This window comes from Rousettus aegyptiacus, unplaced genomic scaffold (genome assembly GCF_014176215.1).
Source record: "Rousettus aegyptiacus isolate mRouAeg1 unplaced genomic scaffold, mRouAeg1.p scaffold_m13_p_1, whole genome shotgun sequence".
Classification (NCBI taxonomy): domain Eukaryota; kingdom Metazoa; phylum Chordata; class Mammalia; order Chiroptera; family Pteropodidae; genus Rousettus; species Rousettus aegyptiacus.
Genome location: NW_023416284.1, coordinates 59521743 through 59547729, shown reverse-complemented (window position 1 = coordinate 59547729; position 25987 = coordinate 59521743). Strand labels below are relative to the sequence as shown.

The 25987-nt window shown below is 34.6% G+C and overlaps 1 protein-coding gene and 1 pseudogene across 7 annotated transcripts in view; both read left to right on the top strand.

Moving 5' to 3' along the window:
• COL24A1 (collagen type XXIV alpha 1 chain) overlaps positions 1–25987 on the top strand; it is a 290158-nt gene that overhangs the window by 150373 nt on the left and 113798 nt on the right. For all 7 annotated transcript variants that reach the window (XM_036235919.1, XM_036235902.1, XM_036235897.1 and 4 more), the window contains 2 exons: positions 22765–22818; positions 25107–25160. In XM_036235919.1, the coding sequence (XP_036091812.1) occupies positions 22765–22818; positions 25107–25160 (108 nt within the window). The remainder of the gene's footprint in view (positions 1–22764; positions 22819–25106; positions 25161–25987) is intronic.
• On the top strand, positions 9238–9356 carry LOC118605174 (annotated as a pseudogene).

The following is a 25987-nucleotide window of genomic DNA, read 5'->3' as shown; positions in this document are numbered from 1 at the left end:
TTCCTTTGTGATTTTATGATTTTCTATAGTGATATGCTTTGATTCCTTTCTTATTAACTTTTTGTATCTACTATAGGTTTTTTCTTTGTGATTATCATGAGGATTACATAAACATCTTATAACTATCTATTTTAATTTGGTAGTAACTTCAAACACGTACTAAAGCTGCCTCTCCTAAATATTTGTTTTTGTTGTCACAATTTGCATCTTTTTAATTGCATATCATTAACAAATTTTTGCAGTTGTAGTTATTTTTAATACTTTTGTCTTTTAACCTTCGTACTAAAGTTGTAAGTGATTTACTCATCACCATTAGAGTATTTTGAATTTAACTATATACTTATTTTTACCAGCGAGATTTATATTTTTGTGTTTAGCGCCCTTTTATTTCAGCTTGAACAATTCCCTTTAATATTTCTTCTAAATCTCATGGCAAAGAACTCCTTCAACTTTGTCTTGAAAATTCTATCTGCTCTTCAGTTTTGAAGGACAGCTTTGTCAGGTAGAGAATTGGTTGGTAGTTTTTTTTTTATTTGTTTGTTTGTTTGTTTCTTTTAGCACTTTAAATATATTATCTCATTCTCTTTTGGCTTGCAAAGTTTCTGTTGAAAAATCTGTTTATCATCTTAGGGGGTTCCCTTATATATAACAAGTAGGTTTTCCCTTGTTACTTTTAATATTTTCCCCTTGTCTGTAAGTTTTTATGATTTAATTATGTGTCTTAGTGTGGTTATTTTTGGATTAATCTCTTTTGGAACATTCTGGGTTGCCTATATCTGGTGTCTGTTTCTTTTTCCAGCTCAGGGAAGTTTTCAGACAGTATTTCTTTAAATAAGCTGTCTCTTTCTCTCTCTTCTCCTTCTAAGACCCCTACAATGTATATGTTTTATATATATATATATATATATATATATATATGTATATGTATATGTATATATGTATATATATACACATATATGTGTATATATATATTCCTTTGATAGTATCCCATAAGTTTCTTAATCTATCTTCAATTTTTAAAAATTGTTTTTCTATTTGTTTCTCTGATTGAATTAATTTCACTGTCCTATCTATGAGTTTGCTGATCCTTTCTTCCACTTGATATAGTCTGCTGTTGAACTCCTCTAATGAATTTTTTTTAACTCATTGTATTCTTCAATGCTGTGATTCCTATTGATATGTTTTATATTCTCTATGTCTTTGTTGAAATTCTCACTTCTTTCATGCATTGCTCTCCTGACCTCATTGAGCAAGTCTATGACTTATTTTTACCTATCAAGTAAATTACTTATCTCTGTTTCAGTAAGATCTGTATCTAAAGATTTATCTTTTTCTTTTCTTTAGACATATTCTTCTATTTATTTTGCTTGACTCTCTTTGTTAGTTTCTTAACATTAGATAAAATGGTCACATCTCTGTCTTAACAGAGTGATCTCCTGCATAAAGTAAACCTTACCCAGCCTAAGTACCAGATGTCTCTCAAATTGGTGAGTGTACAGGCTCAGTTGTTCTTAGCGGCTCCTAGTAGCTCAGGGTATTCCAAGACCTATCAGTATCCCAGAGGGGAGGAGTATAGTCAGCAGTGATATGCAGGCTGATTAGAAGTTAAAACCTCAGGCAGAAGCTAAGAAATTATGTAGTTAAGCCCCTTCCAGTGAGAAACTGGGAAATGTGAGTTTTTGCCTGCTCCCTCTCTGTTGATCAGAATATATATTCCCCACAGAGTAATGTTCATTACTCATTAAGAACTATTTCTTTATTTGCTCTAAGAATACAAGTCCTATTAGTTATTAAAGCTAGGAGACCTGGGGACCTAATCCTCAAGCGGCAGCTGCAAAAGTTTTAGTGCCAGAAGTATGTATAAGTAACTCGCAGGGAGAGACTGACAACTTGGCTTTATATTGGAGTGGACTGGAGGGAGAAGGTGGAAGGGTGGTTTTTGGCTTTCCTTGTCTTTAGGGAGAATTGCAGCCAGCCCTGAGATGCCCGCTAAATTAAAACCCTGCCCCTCAGGTAGCCATCTTATAAAGTATGCAGTTAAACCATTTTCAGGGAAAGACTGGGAAATGGGTATTTTTTCCTGCTCCCTTTGCACTAAGCCTTGGGCAGAAAGCTGGTTAAGAACTGCTTCTTAGTTTGCTACAGTCCTGTGACTCGTGAATGTGAGCCCTGCTGGCTGTCAGAGCCAAGAAATCAGAAGACCCATCCCTTCAGGAGTAGCTATAAAAGCTGGAGTGAAGTCATGTATACAAACTGCTCCCAGGCAGATACTGGTAATTTGGAGCAGGCTAGAGGGAGAAGGTAGAAGAGGTATTCTTTGGCTTCCCCAGTCTTTGGGGGAGATCACATGCAGCCTTTAGATGCCTACCAGATTAGAAACTTAGACCTCAAGCAGCAGCTTTTAAAGTATGCAAGTAAATTCTTTTCAGGAAAAGACTAGAAAATGGGTGATTTTGCCTGCTTTCTGTGCAGAGACCTGTGCTCACACACCCATTAAAAGTTACTTTTTTGCTTGCTACAGTCTGATGGGTCTTGTGGACACAAGCCCTATTAGCTTTCGGAGCTAGGTGTTTGGGGAGTCCCTCCGCCTGGTGGGAGTCTTAAAAGTTAGGGCACTAGATGTGGATTCCAAACTCTTCACTCCTCAGGAGCAAGCTGGGAGTTGGGGATTCTCTCCCAATTGTATAGTGCTTTGCTGGAGGTAGAATTGTGGTGAAAACGTATCTCAGCCTTTCTTACCTGTTTTAATGTGGGTATCTTCTCATTTGCCTGATGTAGAGGAGATACTCAGCTAGCTTCTGAATCTCTTTTCAGAGTGAATTGCTTCATGTTTATATGTACATTTGGTGTATCTGTGGGGCTAGATGTGTTCAGGAGTTTCCTATGTCATCGTCTTGGTCAACTCCCTATTTCTTGCAGTATTTTCTGTACTCAGTATTGAAAGCTCAGCATGTTGCTTGTATGATTTTTCTCCTTTTACTCTTAATAAATGATTAACTCTTGTAAACTACAGTTGCAGTATACCTTGTATCCATTCCTTATTTTAAAGCCTTAATCCACTGGATTTTTGTGGCTCTCACTATTCCACAATGATTAATTTTATACTAATTATTTATCAAGTATTCTGCTAAATGCTACAGATAAAAAGCAAAAAAGATGGCTCTTGCTTTTGTTGTGTTAGTGGGAAAACATGTAAAAAAAATTCCAATAAAATAATTGTACGACTTTAAGAACTGCATTTTGAATGGGGGAACCAGGAGAAGGCTTTCAAGGAGAGTCAGTACTTGAGCAAAACTTTGAATATTTCAAAGTTTTCTTAGAAATAGGTTGAGGCCTTACGTAACACTCCAGATAGAGGGCCGAACCTGTACAAAGGCTAGAGTTGTGAAAGAACCCAGTATATACTGAATTGTTATTAATTTAGTATTCCTGGATCATACAGTGAAAAGAGAGGAGAGGAAAAAATGAGTCTGAACATGTGGACAATGATCAAATAATGAAGAGTCTTATGTATATGCCATGCACAATGGTTCACATTTTGTACTGCAGGCAGTAAGGATACAATGAATTGATACTAATATGCAGGATAGTCACATTAGCCAGTTAGAACTGTCATGCTGGCTCCCAGGCAGAAGATAAATTGGAGAGAAAGGATAAAGAAGTAATTATAGTAGTATTGAGAGATGATAGCCACATACTTTAACTGGGGCAGTGGCAAAGGAGAAGGTTATAAAAGATATTTAGGAGCTAGAATAAAATATTCCTAAACTCATGTATTATATCTTATATGCAGTGTCTGCTACATAATATGCAGTTATAAATATTTTTTCAAAGATTAATGATCGGGATAGAGTCTTAGTTCCCTTTCGAAATGCCCTACTCTTTGATCTCTGTAAAGTCAAATCTCATCTAACTTTAAAAGCCAAGCTTAAACACTACCTGTAGGAAATTTTCCATAAATCTTTCAGCTGAAAATAAATTTTTCATCATGTTAAATCGTGAAATCTAGTCTTTTGTTTTATTTAACACTTTAGTCTTTGTGTGTTAGGTATTTTTTATATATCCCTTGGCCCTCTTTTTTATTGTAAATCTCTTGGGAGAATCCATGTTTATATTCTTATGTATAACTCTAAACTTTCAAGCACATAATCTTTCACTTGCTAGGTTCTCTATAAATATTTGTTGAATGAAACAGTGAAGGCATATCTAATTATGACAATGGAAACAAACTACTCTAGATCAGTATAATAAAGTGGTAAGAGTAAGGACTCTGGAACCAGTCTAGTAGAAGATACTATTATTAGATAACCTAAATGGGAATGAAGATATTGAAAAGATAAAATATTGTCAAAAGCATGTCAGAAAAAAATTATGGGCAAAAGTTTTAAAAAACCCTATAAAGATTAAATTATTGGCAATTCCTTGTATTTTTAATATTGTAGTTCTCAATAAACAAGATATTTTTGACTCCTTGGTGTTGCTGCATACTGTGAGAATACAGAAAGACATGATTATATCCCTCTCCTTAAGGATCATAAACTCTCAAAAAGTAACAAATTTTTAACTATCAAAAATGTATAGAAATCAGAGTACTAAGAACTTAAAGTGGTTTAAAATAGTCAAGGAGTCTTCCTGAAAAAGTTAAAGCTTGATTTAGCTCTTTAAAAGCAAGAACAAATTGATTATTTGAGTCAGCATACATGTGTCACACTTTATGGAGTAATTGATATCTTTTTACCCACATAAATCATTTATAACTGGAAGTTTGTACCTTTTGATCCCCTTCACTTATTTTTCCCACCCCGGACCCCCACCTCTGGGAACCACCAACCTGTTCTCTGTATCTGTAAGCTTGTTTTTTTGTTCGTCTGTTTTTAAAATTACACATTTCAGTGAGATCATACAGTATTTGTCTTTTTTCTGTCGGACTTATTTCACTTAGTATAATGCCTTCAAAGTCCATTCATGTTGTCACAAATGGCAAGGTTTTATTGTTTATGGCTAAATAGTATTCCATTTTGTATACACACACACACATACATATATGTATATATAAAATAGTATACATATAATAGTATATATATAATAGCGTATATATATAAAATAGTATATATAAAAGTATATATGTACATATATATAAAATAGTATTCCATATTTCATATATATATACATACACACACACACACACACACACACACACACACACGCACACCACATTTTTGTCCATTCATCTACTAATGGAAACTTAAGTTGCTTCCATATCTTGGCTATTGTAAATAATGCTGCAGTGAACATAAGGGTGCATATATCTTTTTGAATTAGCGTTTTTTTGGTTGTTTGCTTGTTTGTTTTTCAGATAAATACTTAGAAGGGAATTGCTGGGTTATATAGTAGTTCTATCTTTAATTTTTTGAGGAAATTTTATAGTATTTTCCATAGTACTTGCACCAATTACAGTCCTATCAGTAAGGCACAAAGATTCCTTTTCTCCACATTCTTGTCAACACTTTATTTTTAGTCTTTTTTGTAATAGACACTCTAATAGGTATGAGGTGATATCTCATTGCTATTTTGGTTTGCATTTTCCCGATGATTAGTGATGTTGAGCATCTTTTCATGTACCTGTTGGCCCTTTGTATATCTTCTTTGAAAATATATCTATTCAGATTTTCTGCCCATTTTTAAATCAGGTTGGTTTTTTGTTGTTGTTTTTATCTGCTATTGAGTTGTGTCAGTTCTTTATATATTTTAGATATTAACCCATAAAAGATATATGATTTGTAGATATTTTCTCCCATTCATTAGTTTGCCTTTTCATTTTGTTGCTGATTTCCTTTGCTGTGCAGCAGCCTTTTACTTTAATGTAGTCCAACATGTTTATTTTTGCTTTTGTTGCCTTTGCTTTTGGAGTCAGATCTAAAAAATTATCACCAAGACCAATGTTGAGTAATTAATATCTTAACAATACAAAAGCAATGTGGAGAAGGGAATAAACTATTTCAAAAACATCAATTTACAAAGAAATACAATGGCCTAGGAGAAAACATAACAGAATAATTTCTTACAGCATACTTTTTAAATTACATGCTTATGAATTTCATTGTACCAGAAATATCTCAGACAGCCATGGCATGCATGCCTGCCAAGTTCCATGAAACTTCTGTCTTAGAGAAAGGTCTCAAGAGGGAAGTTTTAATGTACCCCTGATATAATTTAAATACTCCTAAATAATTCTCTTTTAAAAAATAGAAGAAAAAAAAATTTTCAAATACCTATTAGCCTGGATTGGAACTTTTATGTTTCAGGAAGGAGTGTAGTTTAATGCCTTCTTAATGAGATAACAATCTATATGACCATTGAAGTTCAATCAGTTACATTTATTATTTTTTTTTAATTAGACTTTCCAAGGCAATGATTTTGTTCTCCATAGGAGAATTACTAGAGGTTCTTTATTGTCAAAGTAGAAGTTGTTGTTTTTTCTCATTTGTGTCAATAAACATTGACATGACATGCCCAGCATGAAACCCTCTTCGATAGTCATTTATTTTACTTTCATTAAGTTTCTAGCTAATATAACTTAGATAAAACTGAGACACATTATATGTTCTGAACAAGGTGATTTTGCCGATGATTTAGATTATCCCTTCTCTACACGATTTATATACTAACCTGCATTTCTTTCACTGTATTTTAAACAGGGTTGGGGGGAAGGGAAATCATTTCGGTTTTCTAATTATCTAGCACATGCTGGCATTATGACAGAAATTCAGTAAATAAGTTTTGGATTGAAATACTTTACTGGCAACTCAAGTCAGTTCAGTTCACGTCTATTTGCTGAGACTGCTGTGTGCTCCTCAAATTATGGTAGGCAAATCTAAAACATTTCAGAGTCATGTAGTAGTAAAGGCAAGAATGTGAAGGAATTTATCCAGTCACCACAGCATTTCCTTAGGATGGAAACTAACAACTACTGAAGTATCTGTTAATGCCAGTATTTCAGGAAGAGCGTGAAGTCCCTGGTAACTGGATTTCTTTCTTTCTGTAGTTGTATTTCACCATTTGGCTAATTAGTAGGAATAGAGTGTAGAGAAAAATAGGAGTTTCTACTGAATAGTAGTTCTGTTTCATTTTTAATATTGAAAAGTAAATAAAAACTACCATATAAAAATGTTCTTTTAGTTAAATAATTATTGCATATAAAGGAGAAAGAGTGAATGTTATTTTTGAGGAGAGCATGAATTTTGAGGTAATATAGATTCAAACTCTAATCTTGGATTTTTTCTTTCTCATTTGTAAAACTTAGGGTAAAAATATCTTTTTACATGTCTATTGTCAGGGTTAAAACTGCCTAAGATGAAACATTCGCACAGGAGGTGCTTAATAAATGGTGGTAGTTTTATTTATTGCTGCTGCTGCTGATGCATAAAGAGAAAGTTAACAAGGCACTTCTAGTTCTATTTTTTGTTTAAGTTTCTCATGGAGATAATATTAACTCAGATACTCTAGAATATTGTGTTGGAAGTTCTCCCAAGTCCATTCGCAGCTTCTGTGATCATTAGGACTCACAGGACTCAGTATATAGTCATACTCATGACTAAGATGTATTACAGTGAAGGAGTACAAAGGAAAGTCAGCAAAGGGAAGACACATGGAGTGAAGTCCAAAAGAAACCAGTGCAGTTTCTCTAAGTCTTCTCCCAGAGGGATCACACAAGACTCAATACTCCTAGCAATGAGTTGTGACATGATGTGTGAAATATTTTCTACCAGGGAAGCTTATTAGAAACTCAGTGCCTATGGTTTTCATAGGCAGCCGCTCTCTAGCATATTCCAAAATGCTAGTCTCCCAGAAGGAAATCAAATTTTCAGCATAAACCATATTGTTTGCACAAACAGTTTAGGTACTCTAGTACTCATGTCAATTCCAAAAATGGTGGGGACCCTTCCAAAATTCAAGTTCCCAGATGCCAGCGAAGAGTCGTAAAGATAGCGATTTTTGTAAGGAGGACATTGTAGGGATAGTAATCTCAGGCTTACTACATTAACTCTTTTCTGCACAGGCATATAGATGCAATGTTCACAAGAAGCAGTATTTGAGGAACATATATCTACCAAGTATAGTGATTTAGCAAACAAATAAGTCATGAAAAACTACATTAATATTCCTTCAGAGAGCATTTCCAAGACTTAAAGATGTAGATAGTCACTCAAACTATCTATAAGAAATCTGAAAGTGGCCCTATCCATCTCACTCTTATAATTCAAAGCCACTTAAAATTGGAACTGCTCTCTGACCTCTCCTTCTCCAAGATCTAGCTCAGTATATATCCGGTGGCCCCATAATTAGACCAACCTATATGGCATCTGTGGCAGTGATTAGCGAATCTGTTGGTAATGGTCTTGAGGTCTCAATTATTAAAGGATGAGAATATTGTTCTTTTTGCTTTTCTATGTGTATTGTAGGATTTCAGGAGAATAAAGAAGAGTCATATAATACCACACTCAAGTGTTTGCTCAGAAATTCCTGGTGAGCTTACATCTTGAATAATAACAAGGAGTAAGCCTATTTGGCTAGACTTGGAATCTCAGGTACCTGGGAAATAGTTGAGTTGCAGCCTTGTCCTCTCATTGGATAGATAAATAAATAAATGCCTTCTAGAATTGAGCACACTTTGATAGAACTTCCTAAGTAAGCAGTTAGAATACTTATATCCTAGTCAATACTAGAAAATTGGTGAGCAACATCATACACAGTCTGGAAGGCACAGAATGAAGCCAAGAATAGACCAATCATTTAGTGAAGCCAGAACTGCGTAGGATAGATACTCAGAACTAGCAGGAATAAATGATACAAAGGAGATTACAATGCAATAAAGAAATGAGAAATGTAACCCAGTATGATTTCATTACGGCCAATAATATCTTCAACTTTCAGAGCTTTGTAGGTTTTTCTGCAGCATATCTTAAAGGTGCTCTCCTACAGTTGAGCCCTAAAAATGCCATTTGTGTCAGTCAGGTGCTTTTGCAAAGAACCATAGTCTCACCAGATGGCAGAGAAGTTCAGAAACATTTGTCATTACCTAAAGAAAGAAGACCATTTCTTGCAGACATTCTTCTTCTCTAATCTCCACTTTTCCTTCCTTATTTTTTTCATAATTTAAACCATACACATAAAGATCAGCACACTCCTTTGTGAACTTCTACAATTTCAGCATTTTAATTAAGAATCCAGGACCCAGTCTATGGCCATGCCACCCTGAACACATCCGATCTTGTCTGATCTTTTAAGCTAAGCAGGGTCAGGCCTGGTTAGTACTTGGATGGGAGACTTCCTAGGAATACCGGGTGCTGTAGGGTTAGAAAAAAAAACTATCCAGCACTCAATTTTTATTATGCATTCATTCAACAGATATTTACTGAGCACTTGCTGTGTGCCACGTAAGGTGCTCAGCAGCGAGATGAGTATCAAGGTGAACATCAAAGTAAACCCAGACTCTGCTCTCGAGGAGCTCACACAAGTTTAGAAAAATATTTTTTAATTATTAAGCAATGAGATTACAGAAAACAGTAAAGGAAGGTCTATGAGAGGTCAAAAAGTCTGCCTCTTATAAATGTTGTCAGTAGTTTCTTTAGTGACATGAGTATCCAGAATGCTAGACACACTTTCCTCCCTATGAAATAAAAGTATTCCAATTTTTTTTAAAAACTTACATCTCTTTCTCACCTATTCAAAATATTTTAAATGCCTTTAAGTACCTGAGTGCTTTTCATCTTCCTTATGGTTAAATTATAGAATTTTAGAACTGGAAAGTATGAGAGGGGATATCTTGTCCGTCCTCCATGCTTTCTAGAAATGGGAAGATGAGACCCAAACTGTTTTATGATTTGATTCAGAATTAAAGATTTAAACTGTAATTTAAGTCTGTAGACTAGTAATTCATATATATCATGTTATTTTCCTCATTTGTAGGTACAGAGATTTTGGTAGAAGAGGAGATTGTTGGGAGGCATCAAACATTAGATTTTATGATTCTAATTTCGCCTTTAGATAGAGTTCACAAAAGCTCAATACCTATGAGGTCTGCCTGAAAGACATATAGAACTAATTTAATGCTTTATATGTGAAAAAATGTGCTGTGATTATAAGCACATACTCTCCTCTTTGAATGATCCTGCTAGTTATTATACTCTTAGGAAGAGCTTGCAATTCCAATGTTTTGCAACACAAGTGTAATAGCAGGAGAATTCCTCTTATTTCTCGTCCAACTTTTTTTTAAAAAACTAATAGCCTAAGAAGTTCAACCAAAATAAGTGATAGTCCTGTGCTGATAGGCAATTTATTACCTTTGATTTATTGCCAAGAGGCTCATTCAAAAGAACAGAATATGTGAACATTGCCAGGCAATTTAGAGCAGGGAGAACAGCATAGTTGCCTTTCTATTCTCTAGCTTCCCATAACATAAGTGTGAGTAAAAGCATCTGTTGGATAGACATTCTAAGCATATTCTTTTAATCACTGCCGGGCCTTCCTGAGGCAAAACTTTATTTTGAACTTTTATTTTATGAGTATCTGTATGATCCAAGGAAATAAGAATCAAATAGTTGTTAGGGAAATGTCAGAGACAGAAATCCCTATTTGGATACTGAGCAGACCATTCAGTTATATCTTTTCAGAAACCTGTATATCCAAATGTCAAGACTCTGAAGTGCAGGCACTGTGATGCCAAAGTAAACTTATTGTCCAATCTGGAATCATTAAAATAATGAAGTGTTTGTATGTGTTTTAAATTTAACTGCCTGTGTAAAATATTCCAAGTTATTTATTAGTGCCTGGCATGGATTATATTCTTAAATAATGTTTGTAGACTGAATGAATGAATTTATTTTATGGTATTTCTATACTTTTTAAAAATGTTAATGAGTGTAAGCTTTCCATATTATTGTCTTTTTTTAGTTGCCAGTGTCTATAGATAGTATATCTTCAATTTTTAGAAACTTTAAATTAATAAGGTTAATTATGCACAGTCTTAGTTTCAAAAACTCAGTAGATAGTACAGGTAAGGCATAATTATCTTTATTTACTTATATTCCTACCTCATTCCAGAAAAAAAATTAACAAAGCTATCCATATTCTATTTTTAGTAAATTGTGATTTAGCATAATCTCTGTGCTCATTGGTTTATTTGAATTCCTTAGGTACTAGATATTGGTATAATAAAATTGTCTACATATAATATAAGCTCACCTCACTTAATGGAGAAGTAGGCCTAAAAGATTATTTGTAAAATAAGTCAAATATTCCAGAAAACAAATTATAATAAATTTTAATTTTGCTGCCAGTGCCCTCAGTCTTCAGTTAGCTCCAATAACTTTCATCCCTGCCTATCAAGAAAAGATTTATCACTCAGTACAAATGGGAAGGGATGGATATCTCACTCCAGATGCTCAGAGAGTCTCCCTCAGATTGTATTTGGGATACATCCCAAATGCTATTTTCTTGTACTTTGGACCTGGGAGCCAATCCCCAGAAATCACATGTATGGAATGAACTGTTCTCTTAGAAAACAGGATAAAACATTATATTTATCCTAAGGATGTTAGCAGTCATTACCCAAGTATTAAAAGTAGATTTAGAGTCTATACCTTGGTAGCCACACTATTAAGTGTGACAGTTACATCTTGTGTTCATCAAACATAAAAGAACATTGAATTCAGTAAAGGTAGAAAATCCCCATGTTTTTCCAGAACCTCAGGCTTTGGTTAAAAAGGGAATCTGCTTGGCTTTTAAATTCAGACATACTCTACCTTAGTGACTTACAGTCTTTTCAAGAATGAAGATCACTTTTACAGACCAACAAGTTGTCCTTTTATGTTTTTAGAATACTCTTGCCACCTATCTGTGGACTCACTGATGCTTTGCAGTAATTCTCTGGCCCTCAGTGCTTTGAGTCCTACAATTAAGGGAAGACTATAAGCACAATTTGAATATTCCAGAAGAAGACTGCTAAGGTGGCATTTTGCTAGAGGGAACTTATTAGGAAGCAGCACTTATGGAAAGAGGAAAAGGAAGCAGGATTGTGTGAAAGGAGAAGTCACATTGATATAGGCCCCTCTAATTCTCTACCATCCCTACAGGAGGTTCAAAATCCTTTATAATCCATCATGCTGAGCTGAATAACTGGGCTTTTATACTCTTAACTCACGTAGTCATTGTATATGGGCCACCCTGGAAAGGGTGTGCCTTTGATCAAGAAGGCCCTCTGAAACTGAGACAAATCTTGAAGCTAATGACAGCTTACACAGTAAGTTCTTCCTCAAAGGAGGATCTGTGTGACCCATCTTGGTGTTCGCCACAGCTTACTCCTGTGTCACTTGGACTCAGTTCTTCATAACTTTTCAGGGGAATGCTCCTCTAAGATTCTGATGTGTTTTCTTCCTGAGAGAACACTTAGGAGTTAGTGGTACAAATTATAGCCTCTAATTCTGCAGCTAGTTTTAGGACCACAAATGATATCAGCCTACCCCCTCCTCCTGATGATCAGGATGACTGAACTGTGCCAATACAGTGACTCTTTTTCTTGTGTGCTGGTGCCTGGATACAGCGAACTTAAAATGCTCAGGGGCAGCTATAGGACTCCTACTGTGTCACCTGGCGAAAATGTGTCCTTTGGGGACCAGGGCCTATATTCTTCAGAGCTCACATTTTGTGGGAGTAGAAAGTACAGGGTCCTCCACAGAAACATTTAGAGTGATAGTAAGTAGGATTAAGTCTGCTTCTACCCCTTAGTTCCAAAATAAATGAATATTTCCTGTAGGAGACATAGTACCATATAAATGTCTTTGATTCAGTATATATACTTTTCATCCTATAGGATGGTACCCTATACTCATGAAGTATCACCTCCTAGATGTACTTTAACTATACCATTCCAGTGCCCTGTCAGGTTGGAAGCTGCTTGTTGTCATGTGATCTGTTAGATCCCATGGACATAGGCCCTCGTTCACACTTTATTTGCTGTACAATGGGTTACCCGGTCTGACACAATGTTTTGGGGATCCTGTATGGTAGATTAAGCACTTTGTAAGCCCTCAGATATTGCTGCAAATTGAGACCTGAGAGTAGTAAAACAAACCATTCCCAGATATGTAATATCTGTTAGAATAAATCTTAAGCCCTTCTAGAATGAACTTGCCCACAAGTGACTGGTTGATCTAGAAGAATGGCATCATATCACAGACTCAGTGTTATTTTCTGTTGTTGGCAGTTTAAATATTTAGTGGCAGCAGTAGTTAATTTATCCTTGTTAAATGAGAACCCATGATAGCAGGCCGATGAACATCTTTCTTCTCTTCCATGTCCCTTCCATTCATATGTCTATCATCCAGCACTAAGGTGACTTGTGACCAGCACTTGCTGATGCCAACTTTCTGAGTCATTCTATCTTCTTCCAAGTATTATTTTATTATTGACCATTTCTGGAATGGTCATTTAAAACAAAGATCGTTGCACTTCGTGTCTAATATACCCATCTATAAGCCTCTTTCTCAAACCTGTCCCAAGTCTTATAGTCTTCTTCCTTCCAATCAGCTGAGTCACTACAAATTCCCATAAATCTATACATATTCTAACCTCGAACCACTTCTTCCCACAATGGAGCAATGCCGGAAACTCCATCCATTAGAATGATGTCCCCTTGCCACTGTCCTCTAAGGTTCTCATGAGTGAAACTTTGCTTAGCTTCAGTTTGCACCTACATATTTAGTGTCTTAGTTCAGGCTGCTATAATGAAATACCATAGACTGGGTGGCTAGCACAACAAACATTTATTTCTCACATTTTGGGAGGCAGGAAGTCCAAGATCAAGGCACTGACAAATCCATTGTCTGGTAAGGGCCCTCTTCCTGATTTGTAGATGGCTGCCTTCTCACTGTATCTTAACATAGTGGAGAAAAAAAAGGCTAGCTCTCTTCCTCTTCTTATAAGGATACTAATCATATCATGGGAGTTCCACACTTATCACCTAATTACCACTCAAAGGCCCCACTTCCAAATACTATCACATTAGGACTTTTGAAGAGATGCACATATTCAGTCCATAGCATTAAACCTACCCATCAATAAACCAAATTTGGGCTTTTTCCTTCTCCATCAGCTGGTTGTAATGGATCCCCCACATAGCCAAAGCTGTCAACTGACAAGATACACTGGTTGGGGATCTAGACTGCTTGTCCATTTAGTTTGCTTGTACCTCTAGAGGCTCTGCATATGTTTCACCCCAGATGGCACTGAAACTGTTTGACCTTATGTCTGATAAAATTCAGCTTATGATAGATTCAGACGCATGGGCTCTTGGTTTCACATGGTTAGGTGCTCAGTTTCTACAAGATTACAGTAGAACACTGTAATTTGTTTTTCAAAATATATCATTCTCTGCCACAGATAGTATGGCCTTGCTCCAGAATCCCAGGAGTCTGTACTGTGTTCTTCCTATTAAGGCTTGCCGTAAGCTCTTTATGGCTTCCTTTCCCACCACCAATGTCTCTAATACCATAGGATCTGCTGGCTCATATGAGCCAAGGACAAACCGGCTTACCTCACAACTTGAGAGTTCATACAATATCTGGAGGTCCTTGTCAGGGTGTTAAATCCTATATTTTAGAAAATTGTTACCAAATTAATAAACTCTTCCACATCCAATTTTATGTTACGTTTATATTTTTTATATAATGTTATGGCTTCCTTAAAAGTACCTGTAGAATCGGGTCCCATGCATATACTCTTCCAAGTTCTACAAGTACATAGTAGCTAGAATTTTCATTCCTTTTGGGAATAGTCCCTTCTTCCTGTATCAGGCTTAGCAAGTTCCCAAGTGGGATATGCTCTGACTTACCCCACTATTGGTATAATGGTCTGAAGAGGAGGTATAGAAAATTTCTAATTGGGACATTTGTTTTCTTAGAGAGGAGAGATCAAGCAAAAGGAAATCGACAGCAGGTAATAGAAGGGGTAGTCCACTTCTTCAGGTGCCTAGAGTTCAAAGAGTTCGGCGATTCAGAATCTTCAGGGATCTCTATCCAGATGTCCCCCATCACAAATGTCAGGGTTTCATTTTTTCCCAACCAAGGTCCTGGCCTTGACATAACAGACTTGTTTGGGTTAGGCATTTAACCTCATCTTGTCACTCTATTAAGTGCTGGGTTTTTCTTCAATTTTCTCTGCGCTTGCACTGGAGATGACCCTAAACAACCCTTTAGGGAATTCTGGGACACATATGACCTATTAGAGAGTCATGCATTAGGCAAAAGTGGCCAGGCCTCTGTACATGCACTGTAATAAGTCTTTGGATGTAGACCTCTCTGTGGAAGCCTAAAATTTGAAGGAATTGATTGTAGGGGCAATAAAATCTTTCTTAAAGGATGATATGGGCAGCTCATTTCTGTTTCCATCACTATCGCTCTATCTAATTTGTTCATTCATTCAACATATATTCATTACTTACCTTCTGTATTCAAGGCAGTAAGACATAAGAGATAGAGTATCATATAACACACCATCCTTGCTTAAGAGAGTATACAGACTAAAGAACTTAAAGTCACGTCTCCCTTAATGGTGAAGAATGAAGCACAATGAGCTAGAGTAGTTTACTCAAAGTCACACAGTCAAAGGAATATAACCTTAGTTTACAGATTTCATTGAAAATAGAAGTGAAGTCATCGAAAGGTTAGTTATTTGGGAATAGTGATGTATTTAAAAATCAACAAATATGGTTCATTCATTTTTGTCAAGTCATAAAATTATGCTCAAATGAAAAGGCCTGAATAAAATTGACAATACTCCCCTTTTAAGAGTATACTTTCTATGTATGACCAACTTTATATGTTTTCTTTTTTTCCATCCTACTGTCTAAATATTATTGTCATTATTTTTTCCCTCGGTCTGCATGCTATCTTTGGTGACTCATCTACTGCCTGGGTCTTAAACTACCATCTACATGCTGATGATTCACAAATATCTTTCCTTAGTTCTAGATCTGCATTCTCAATTGTGTAGTGAGTAATTCCTACCAGAATGTTTCATAGCTATCTCATATATATCATATCTTAAAAGGAATTCCTTTTTCTTACTCAGACAAATTATATACATTCTTTCTACTTTTCTACACCTTCCCTTTATTTGTCTAAACTGAAAATAGTCTATATCATCATCTTGGACAAAGTATAAAGGTACAAGAACTTGAGGTGGAGAAATAAAATATAGATATGGGATAACATTTTTGCATGTAGTGCTTGAAGTTATAATTTTATAACACCTAGCTGATCTTCTGTTTCTCCTACCCTCAAAAGTTTGTACTAGATTGAACCATGAAAAATTACCATTTTTAGTTGAAAATAGTCAAATATTAGCAATTTCATATAGCGTAACCTAATACTACCTTTATTGCAATAAAGCGGCATCTAATTTTTTAAATTTTTAAACAGAGAATAAACACAGTCACACTAATATAAACGTTGAAGTTAATATGTTTCTAAGATGAAACAGAACTGAATCCTAGAGAATTAGCTTTGTATATTGTATTTTCAAGTGAATTTGAAGAGCTTTGGGGTCTGAGTCTTTATCTACATGTAAATGTAGTTATTTCCACATTGAAATGTAAATTTGAAACAATGTAGAGAAGTCCTAAACCACAGTTAAGACACAACAATTTTTTCAAGATAATTGTCAAGTCTCAGAACTTTATATAAAAAATTTTTTTAAATATTATACTTTTAACTAGGAAATATTCTAATTTTATATCAATCTTTAGTGAATAAGTAGGATGTAGTTACCTTTAAAAATAGAACTAGAATATCTCAGTTTTTACTGACTTTTGGGGAAAAAAAATTCTCAATTCTAACAAGTGATTTCTTATACATAAGTCTTTTTGGCCCTCTAAATTTCTGCTTTAGCTAACAAGATCTTTAAAAGCTAACTGCCTTGTAGTCAGGCTCTATGGAGACCTACATGGCAAGGAATTGATACCTTCTGCCAACAGTTAGTGAGGAACTGAGGCCTCCGGCCAACAGTCTTCTTGGAAATGTAGTCTCTAGCTCTCATTCAAGCTTTCAGATGACTGCAGCTTATGCCAAGTCTTGACTACAACCTCATGAGAATCTCTGAGCCAGAACCACCTATCTAAGCTGCTCTCAAATTTCTGACTCACATAAACTGTGAGATAATATTTATTGTATTGAAACACTAATTTTGGGGGGTTATTTGTTCTGCAACAATAAATAACTAATACAATAATATCCAAGATTTCAACCTTCGCTTTGAAATTAAGAAGAGTGAATAGGAAGTAACAAAAACATAAATCATCCATATTTTTATTTAGAAGGTCCATAAGTAAAAAATAATTGTGAATAAATTATGGTCATTTCCATATACACATAATTTGCATTTAAACACTTTAAACTTGAAAGTGCAGTATTTTATTCTTGGCTCTCACTTACATATGTGGCACTTGAGGTTTCAAGGATAAAATTAGAATAAGTCATAGCAATATAGTTTGTTCTTTTAAACAATGTTTTAGCTAATAAGGAAGAGGAGGTTGTAGGGCAACTTTTCCCAGCACACATCTCCCAGCTGTGAGTTCTGCACTCACAAAGCATTCCCTGTACAAGGAAGCTATCTAGAGACAGGGAACTGGCCAAATCATAGCCCTTGGGGCCAGATAAAACCCACCAGTATCTTCTCTCTGATAAACTGTATAGGTTCTCAACCAATCAAGATGGATTTGTCCATATTGTTAACCCATTAAAAAAATTCATTCTATAAAACAGAGTAAGAAGGTAGGTTTTGAATATAATTTCCATCTATTCAGAATAATATTTTTCTATTGTAGATGAATTTCTTTTATTTGGGAGACAGAAAAAAAAACAAATTTTGAATACAATCATTTTGCAAACTGCATTTTCAAGCAGTTATTGTACCTCCAGCCTTTTGCTACCAATTTCTTAAAAGAATAATTCACACAACTTTTCTTACATTCTCCTCACCCATACTCTCTTAACTCTTTGGCAAACTTATATCTAAACATACAAAAGCTATTGAAATTGTTCTTAGAGGTAACCACTAACCTTCTAATTCCTAAATTCTGTGACTTTGTCTTAATGCTGTTCCTTCTCAACCCTACATATGTAACACTGATTTCTCTCTCCTTGAAACTTTTTACTCCTTAAACCCTCTTTGCACATTTCTAATTCTCCTGACCCCTCTTTTTGTTTTATACCTCTTGCCTCCAAAGAATCTTCATTAAGATTCTCTTCTCTTTCTCTTCTACTGTTGCTTTACATACCGAGTCATTCTTATGGTTTCAATTGACTTTTCTATGGACTCACAAATATTTCAAGATAGAGTCTTTAAGAGACACAATTTTCCCATGACTAATTCATCATCTTTAAACACTGGCCTCTCCCTTTCTTTTAATCATGATACCATTGTCATAAGTATTATTACATTTAACATAGACTAGTACAGTAGCTTCTAACCAATAACCCTATTTTCCATTTTCTTCCATTTCCACACATTGAACATAGTGTTTTCTAGTACAAATATGATTACATTTCTCCTTTACTCAAACCAACAATAATTATTCTATGTCCACAAATTCTTCTGTACACACCAAACACAAGTTTCTCACTTGATACTCAAAGCCCTCAATATTATATTACCAACCTATCCCAGTCTATTTCTTACACATATCCTGTATCCCAGACAATCTGGATTCACTTTATGTTTACCAAATGTTTTATCATTTGCTACCTCCTACCTTCTATTCAAATCATTCCTTCTACTTTGAATACACTCTCACAATTTTATTTCATCAATAGTTAGCCATACTTCAAATACTACCTTCTCTGTAAAGCCCTCCCTGATGTTCTCAACCAGATGTAATCTTCCTTGCCTTTGCATTATGTAGAATTTTACACAAATTTTATAAAAAATATGTGTTGACCTTAGCGTATTTACTAGATTATGAGCCCTTTATTATATTTACTCATCTTCGTATACTTAATTCTTAGCATAGGGCCTATTAGAGAGGCAAATAAATATGTGTTTAATTTAATTTCTTCATTGCATTTTGCATTTATTGAACAAGTTGATTTGCAACCTAAACCAGAAGTTGGTTCAGTACTTCTTATGCCAGCTCTGTGACTTCTGTTTGATACTTTCTTATATTTTGTGTATCTTTTTGAAGTTCTTATTGTGTTCATCCTGTCTTCTTCCAAGTTTGATGAGCACATTTATGATCATTACTTTGATTTCTTAATCAGGTAAATTACTTATCTCCATTTCATTAAAGTTTTTTTCTAGAGTTTTATCTTACTTTTTCGTATTGAAACGTATTCCTGTGTTTCCTCATTTTACTCAACTTTCTGTTCGTTTCAGTGTATTAGACTAAATAGCTACCACTCCAATCTTGAAGGAATGGCCTTGTGTAGGAGATAAACTTACTGTTCAACCTTGCTTTCACTCTTGGTTGTCTCATGAACTTTTGACAATGTCTAAGCAGCTTGATTTATTCTTGATAAGTCCCAGTTATTGAGAGTGTGCCGAGATCTGTCAGCGTTCCAAAGGGAGGAACCTCAATGACCAAGTAGTTCAGGTTAATTGGAAGCCAGGCAGTAGCTTTTAAAGTATGCAACTATATACAGTCTCATGGAATCACAATGGTAAACCCTGCTGTGTTCCAAACCCATCCATCTGAAGGTTTCCCTTGGGCAATGATTGCAAAACTTGGGGCTCCAGATGAGTGTGTAAGCTTCTTTCAGGAGGTACCAGTGAGCAATAGCAAGACCAAGGGAGAGTACAAAGATGGTGTTCCCTGGCTTATATTCCCTGAGAACACCTTTGTAACTGCTAGATATGTGGCAAACTTGAAGCCTACCTCTCATGCCAAAGTTCCAAGACAAGTAAATAGGAGGTATATTTCAATCTGCTGTCTGTGCAATGTCCTGGGAGTGGTATCCTGTGAATAATTGTCTCTCTGATTGTTTTAGTCCCATGGGTCCCAGAAATACAATCTCCCCTGGCCGCTAGAGCCAGACAGTCAAGGGGCATACCCTATTTGGAGTGCACGTGCCCACTGGCTTTAGCAAGGCAATGAGAGGGTATAGGGTTTAGGCATACCTGCCAGCTTTATCAAGGCAATGGGAAAGTGCTGGGCCAGGGTGTGCCTGCCAGTTTTAGTGAAGGGGAGGGAGAGCTCTGCTGGCTTTAGTGGGACAGTGAGAGAGTGCTCTGACTGCCCGCACCTACCAGTGCTGTCAAGGTAGAGGGAGAGTGAAAAAAATGGTGCCTGCCAGTGCCACTGTCCCAAGAGAATCTCAACAGACCTATGCTCTTGTGGAGATGCCTTAAAATTAGAAAATGAATCTCCGTCACATATAATCTAGGTGCTTTTCAAACTGCTGCTTTCGAACAAGGTTCCAGGGTGAGCTAGTCTGTATGTAAATACTTTAAGAGAAGAATTTCGGTTACCTACAGCTCTTTAGGTCTCCTGCACACAAGCCCCATTGGTTTTTAAAAACCAGGCATTTCAGGGGCTTATCTGTCCAAGGCAGGTCCCTAGAGCTGCGGTGCCTGATGTGGAGCATGAACCCCTCTCTTCTCAGAGAGAAAATTCATATTTGTGAGATTCTTCTCAACTGCGGGTCACCATGTGGGGAAAGGGGAAGAGGGAGTAACGTCATATCTCTAGCCTTTCACCTTTCTTGATGTGGCCCTTTTATCCTTTATTGTGGAGGAGCTTTTTAGGTAGTTTTCAGGTCTTTTTCAGAGGAAATTATCCCATATGTAGCTGTAGATTTGGTATGTAAATAGGAGGAGGTGAGTTCAGAATCATCCCAAACCACCATCTTGAACTATCCTCTTCATTTTTTGTTGAGAGGATACTAATTAATAATGGGAAAACATATGAAAGTAAAAATCTCACTGGTAAAGGCAAATATATAGTAAAGGTAGTGGATTAACCATAAAGCTAGTATGAAGGTTAAAAGACAAAAATAGTAAAATATATATATATGTAACTGCAGTAATTAGTTAAAGGATACACAAAATAAAAGAAAGTAAAAATACAGTTTTAGAATGTGTTTAAATTTAATTTGCTACCAACTTAAAATAGGCTGTTATATATATAGGCAGTTCTATGTGAGCCTCATGATACCCACAAAACAAAAACCTGTAGTAGATATTCAAAAGATGAGAATGAAAGGTAAGCATAATTCTAAATGAAGTTGTCAAACCACAGGGAAGAGAACAAGAGATTAAAAGAACAGAGAGAAATTACAGATCAGCCAGAAAAGAAAAAAACAATTGGCATAAGTACATACCTATCAATAATTATTTAAATGTTAATGGACTAAATTCTCCAATCAAAAGACATAGAGTGGCTGAATAGATTTTAAAAAAACAGGACCCAGTCTACATTCTGCCTACAAGAGACTCACTTCAGATGTAAGGAGACACCCAGACTAAAAGTGAAGAGATGGAAAATCATGTTTCATTCAAATTGAAGCCAAAATAAATCTGGGGAAGGCACATTAACATCAGGCAAAATCAACTTTAAAACAAAAATTATAGTAAAAAACAAAGATAGGAAGTACATGATGATAAAGGGGTTTGTCCAACAAAAAGACATAATATTTATAAACATTTATGCATCCAACATAGGAGCACCGAAATATAGAAAGCAAATATTAACAGATCTAAAGGGAGAAATTGACAGCAATACAATAGTAATAGTGGTCTTTAATACTCCATTTACATCAATGGATAGATTATCCAGACAAAATCAATAAGGAACCATCATCCTTAGAGGACATATTATATCAGATAGAATTAATAGATATGTACAGAATATTTCATTTAAAAATCAACAGAATGCACATGAATGAATTGATAAAGATGTGAAACACACATATACACAATGGAATACTATTCAGTCATAAAAAAGAATGAAATCTTGCCATTTACAACATGGATCCTTGAGGGTATTATGCTAAGTAAAATAAGCAGATGGAGAAAGACAAACACCATATGATTTCACTTATATGTAGTATCTAAAAAAACAAAACAAAACAAAATCAAAATCATAGAAATCATAGATACGGAGAACAGATTGATGGTTGCCAAAGGGGAGGGGGTCTGGGTGAAGTGGGTCAAGACATACAAACTTCCTGTTATAAAACAAATGTCATGGAGATGTTATGTATAACGTGGTGATTGTAGCCAATAATATTGTGCTGCATATCTGAGAGTAGCTAAGAGAATAAATCTTAAAAGTTCTCATCACAAGAAAAAAATTTGTAACTTTGTATAGTAATGGATGGTAACTCCACTTATCGTGGTGATCGTTTTACAGTGTATACGATATTGAGTCATTGTGTTATACACCTGAAACTAATATAATGTATGTCAATTATACCTCAATTTTGAAAAAAAGAAGCTATGAATACTGATTTTTATAAGATCCACTTGATCGCACATTCCACAAGGACAGGGACTGTGTTTTGAATTTGAAACTCAGTGCCTGACAGCACAGGGCCTGTAACATGTTAGACATTCATGTATATTTTTTTATTGATTGAATAGATTAATTCTTGTAAGAGGAATATATTTAGAATTAGTTGGAATGATATGTAATGATTATAGATTATTTAAAAGCAGGATGCTGTGCTAGCAATGCAGTATATATGTATTTTCTGTTATATTTTTTTCAAAAAGGGACCTCTTGGTTTACCTGGAGAAGTAGGGATGATTGGAAGCATTGGTGAAAAGGTAATTTCTTTCATTATTTTGTTCAGTAGTGAGATTTCTAAGCTATACTCAAAGGATAGACATTCATATGTTATTTTACGTTAATTAGAAATCACACATGATTTCAAACACATTACCTATACTGAATCTCTTAAATATATTGAAATATAGCTAATATCATATAAGTTTCTAATTTTTAAAGGGCAGAGTATTTTTTAGTTGTATTTATGTAGTTGAGGAGGAGATGAAACTGGTGGGCTAGGTTTATGACTAGAAAATATTTGAATCTATTTTATGAGAGCAAGCCCCCTAATGAAGGAGCTTTGAAAGAGAAAAATAAGGTATAGCTTTATTCATGTCTAAGTCTCAGTCACAATCTTTATTTCTACTTGGAATCTAGTATGCAGCTATTCATGGATCTTTTGGCTTTGTCATGGCAATTGTAATTTGCTTAAAGATTACATAGAAAGCATTACCTTGAGAGTGGCTTTTACACATTGAATTTTAAATTTAAAATAATTATTTAAAAAATAAATGTATCTCAACTTGAAACCAACAAAGACATTTAAAAATTTTTATTTTTGAATGGAATCTTATAATCAACTACTAGTACTAGGTAATAAACTACTACTCTTTTAAACCTGACTTGGTGAATATAGATTGTAAACCTGATAACCTAGTGCAATTACTACACAAGGCTAATATTGCGAATACTTAAGTAGAAAAAAGACTAGAGATAGATAGTATTTAGATAGTATAGTAGAGATAGTATAGTAGAGATAAATAGTAATTAGATAGTATTCTAGTCATTTTCATCTGAAAATTTTGATTTAAATCAAACTCAACATCTAAAATTAAATTTAGTATTTTTCCCACACTCAAACTGGTCTCTTCTCAATTGTCTTATTTCTATTAATGTGCTTTATACCTATTTCTATTCTTCCAGTCTTCTAGAGGGAACCTATCTTTGAATTTCTCTTCCTACGTCCTTTATCCCCAATCGTTTAGTAAGTTTTAGAGATTTTTCTTTACAATTCATCTTTTCTAATAGTAATTCCAAAGCCACCCTCCCAGACATACTCTTAGCAATTTATCTTAAATTTGCCTTCTATCATAGTGACTCTAACCTTTCCCATTCTATCCTCTAATCCATTCTTCATACTATAAGCAGAAGACTGTGGGTTATCATGAAACATTTTGAAAAACCTTCATTGGCTCCCTATTGTTGACCCTGTGAACTCCTCTGCTCTGCTGTCAAGATACTACATAATTTTGGCTTAATCAGTTTATCCAAAAATTTCTCTAATATTCTTCATTATAAACCCTTGTCTGTCCTCTGTCTCATATATGATATACATGTTCCTATTCCTATTCTTACTGTTTTCTTAATTTAGAGAATCTTCTCTCCTTCTCTCTTTGTATTCGAAGCCAAACTGTAGAACCCAACTAAATTTCCATTTTCTCCATGAAGTCTTCCCATATTTCTCTAGTCTTCCCTGACTTTTTCCCTTCCTAAACTTAGAATAAGTACCACACAACTTAAAATTTAATTGTCATGTAATTAATTTATCTTCATTAATGTCATGTTTCCAATTACTTGAGGGTAGACTCTTAAGTCAAATTTCTGTTATATCTCTCCTAACTCACACTTAGTACTTTCAAAGTGTTTAATATATGTTTATTGATTTTTTTTATTAACAATATAACAAATATGATATGATCTCAGTTCAAACGATGTAAATAGTTTTATAATTTTTTCATTCTAATTTAGTTACTTCTGTGCTAGGTCAAATCTTCCACACTAAGATTTTGACAATCCTGGGAATTTTAATATTAATCATTTTAGTTCTTTTAATCTACTAGGGATATTTGATAATCATGATTCTCCAAAATTATTGCTAAAATAAAATTTTGTTCAATGGTTATACAGATTTTTTACAATATGCTTTGACTTTTACTATTTTTATGTTTTATATGTCACATAATTATAAGCATTTCTATTTACAAAGCTTTAGCATATGATCCATGATCAACTTAAATCCTGTTTAGTTATAATTTCTATTGTCTTCATTTTAATAAAAGTTTTATTATTTTGTTCCTTGAAAGGCATATTAAGAGGATTTTATTGTATTAAAAATCAAGCAACTTTAGGGTAAAATTTAAAATTTGCACATTTAAAAATTATTGAAAATTAGCATAAAGTATGCATGTAAGTAATGATTCTGACTGACAATTTTTTTTGTCTAGGCTTAGCTCAGTCATGACTAATTAACATGACTCAGTGTTTCTCCTCTTTCTTTGCTTTAAAGGGAGAGCGTGGAAGTCCAGGTCCACTAGGTCCTCAAGGGGAAAAGGGTGCTATGGTAAGAACTCAGTGATTTAAAAGATGTTTCTAAAGAACATAACAAATTTAAGGCATTCTAGACATTAAATCACCTTGAATCAAATTTTAGTAAGTGAAAAATGCTATTTTATAGTAAATTTCCATTAATTTTTTTCCTCCTTTAAACAGGTTAGCTTTCAGAGTGCTATATTCCATAAAAAGTTTACCAATCAGGTGACATGGTCAGAAATTTCTAGATGTGAGAGGAACTAGAGTGTATTTTTATCAATAAAAGAATCTTGCTTTTAGAAAATATATTGTGATGGATCTGGTGGCACAAAATATTGTCTAAAAAATCATTTTACCTAAGTTATTCTTTAGTTTTGACTTCTATATCATCAGAAAAGCAATATAAGGGTTTTTGGGTAGAGATTGTTTGTTTGTTTTGTTATCTCCAGTTGTCGTCAGCTAGGAAATTTAATATAGCCATAAACTAATCAATTTCAGGAATTAATACCTGGTAAGACATTCACTGAATCATTATTAATGCCATAAAAAAATATGGTCCTTATAAAATTTGACAGGCTAGAATATTTGTACACATTCATATTCCTTTATCATAGAAGTCTATGACCTCTGAAAGCGATAGTTTCATAATTATTATATATCACAAACTACAGAAGATAAATGAATGTTCTCTTCTCAATAGGTTATAATATGTGATTCTGGTTGGTGAATTTTCTAGACAAAGACTTTCTAATAAAAAGATACATAGCTTCTATATAATCATTTTTTATTTCTATTGTCTACATGTAGAACATTTCTGTGGCTTCATATCTTGAATAGGAAAGAGAGATCTTATCAGAT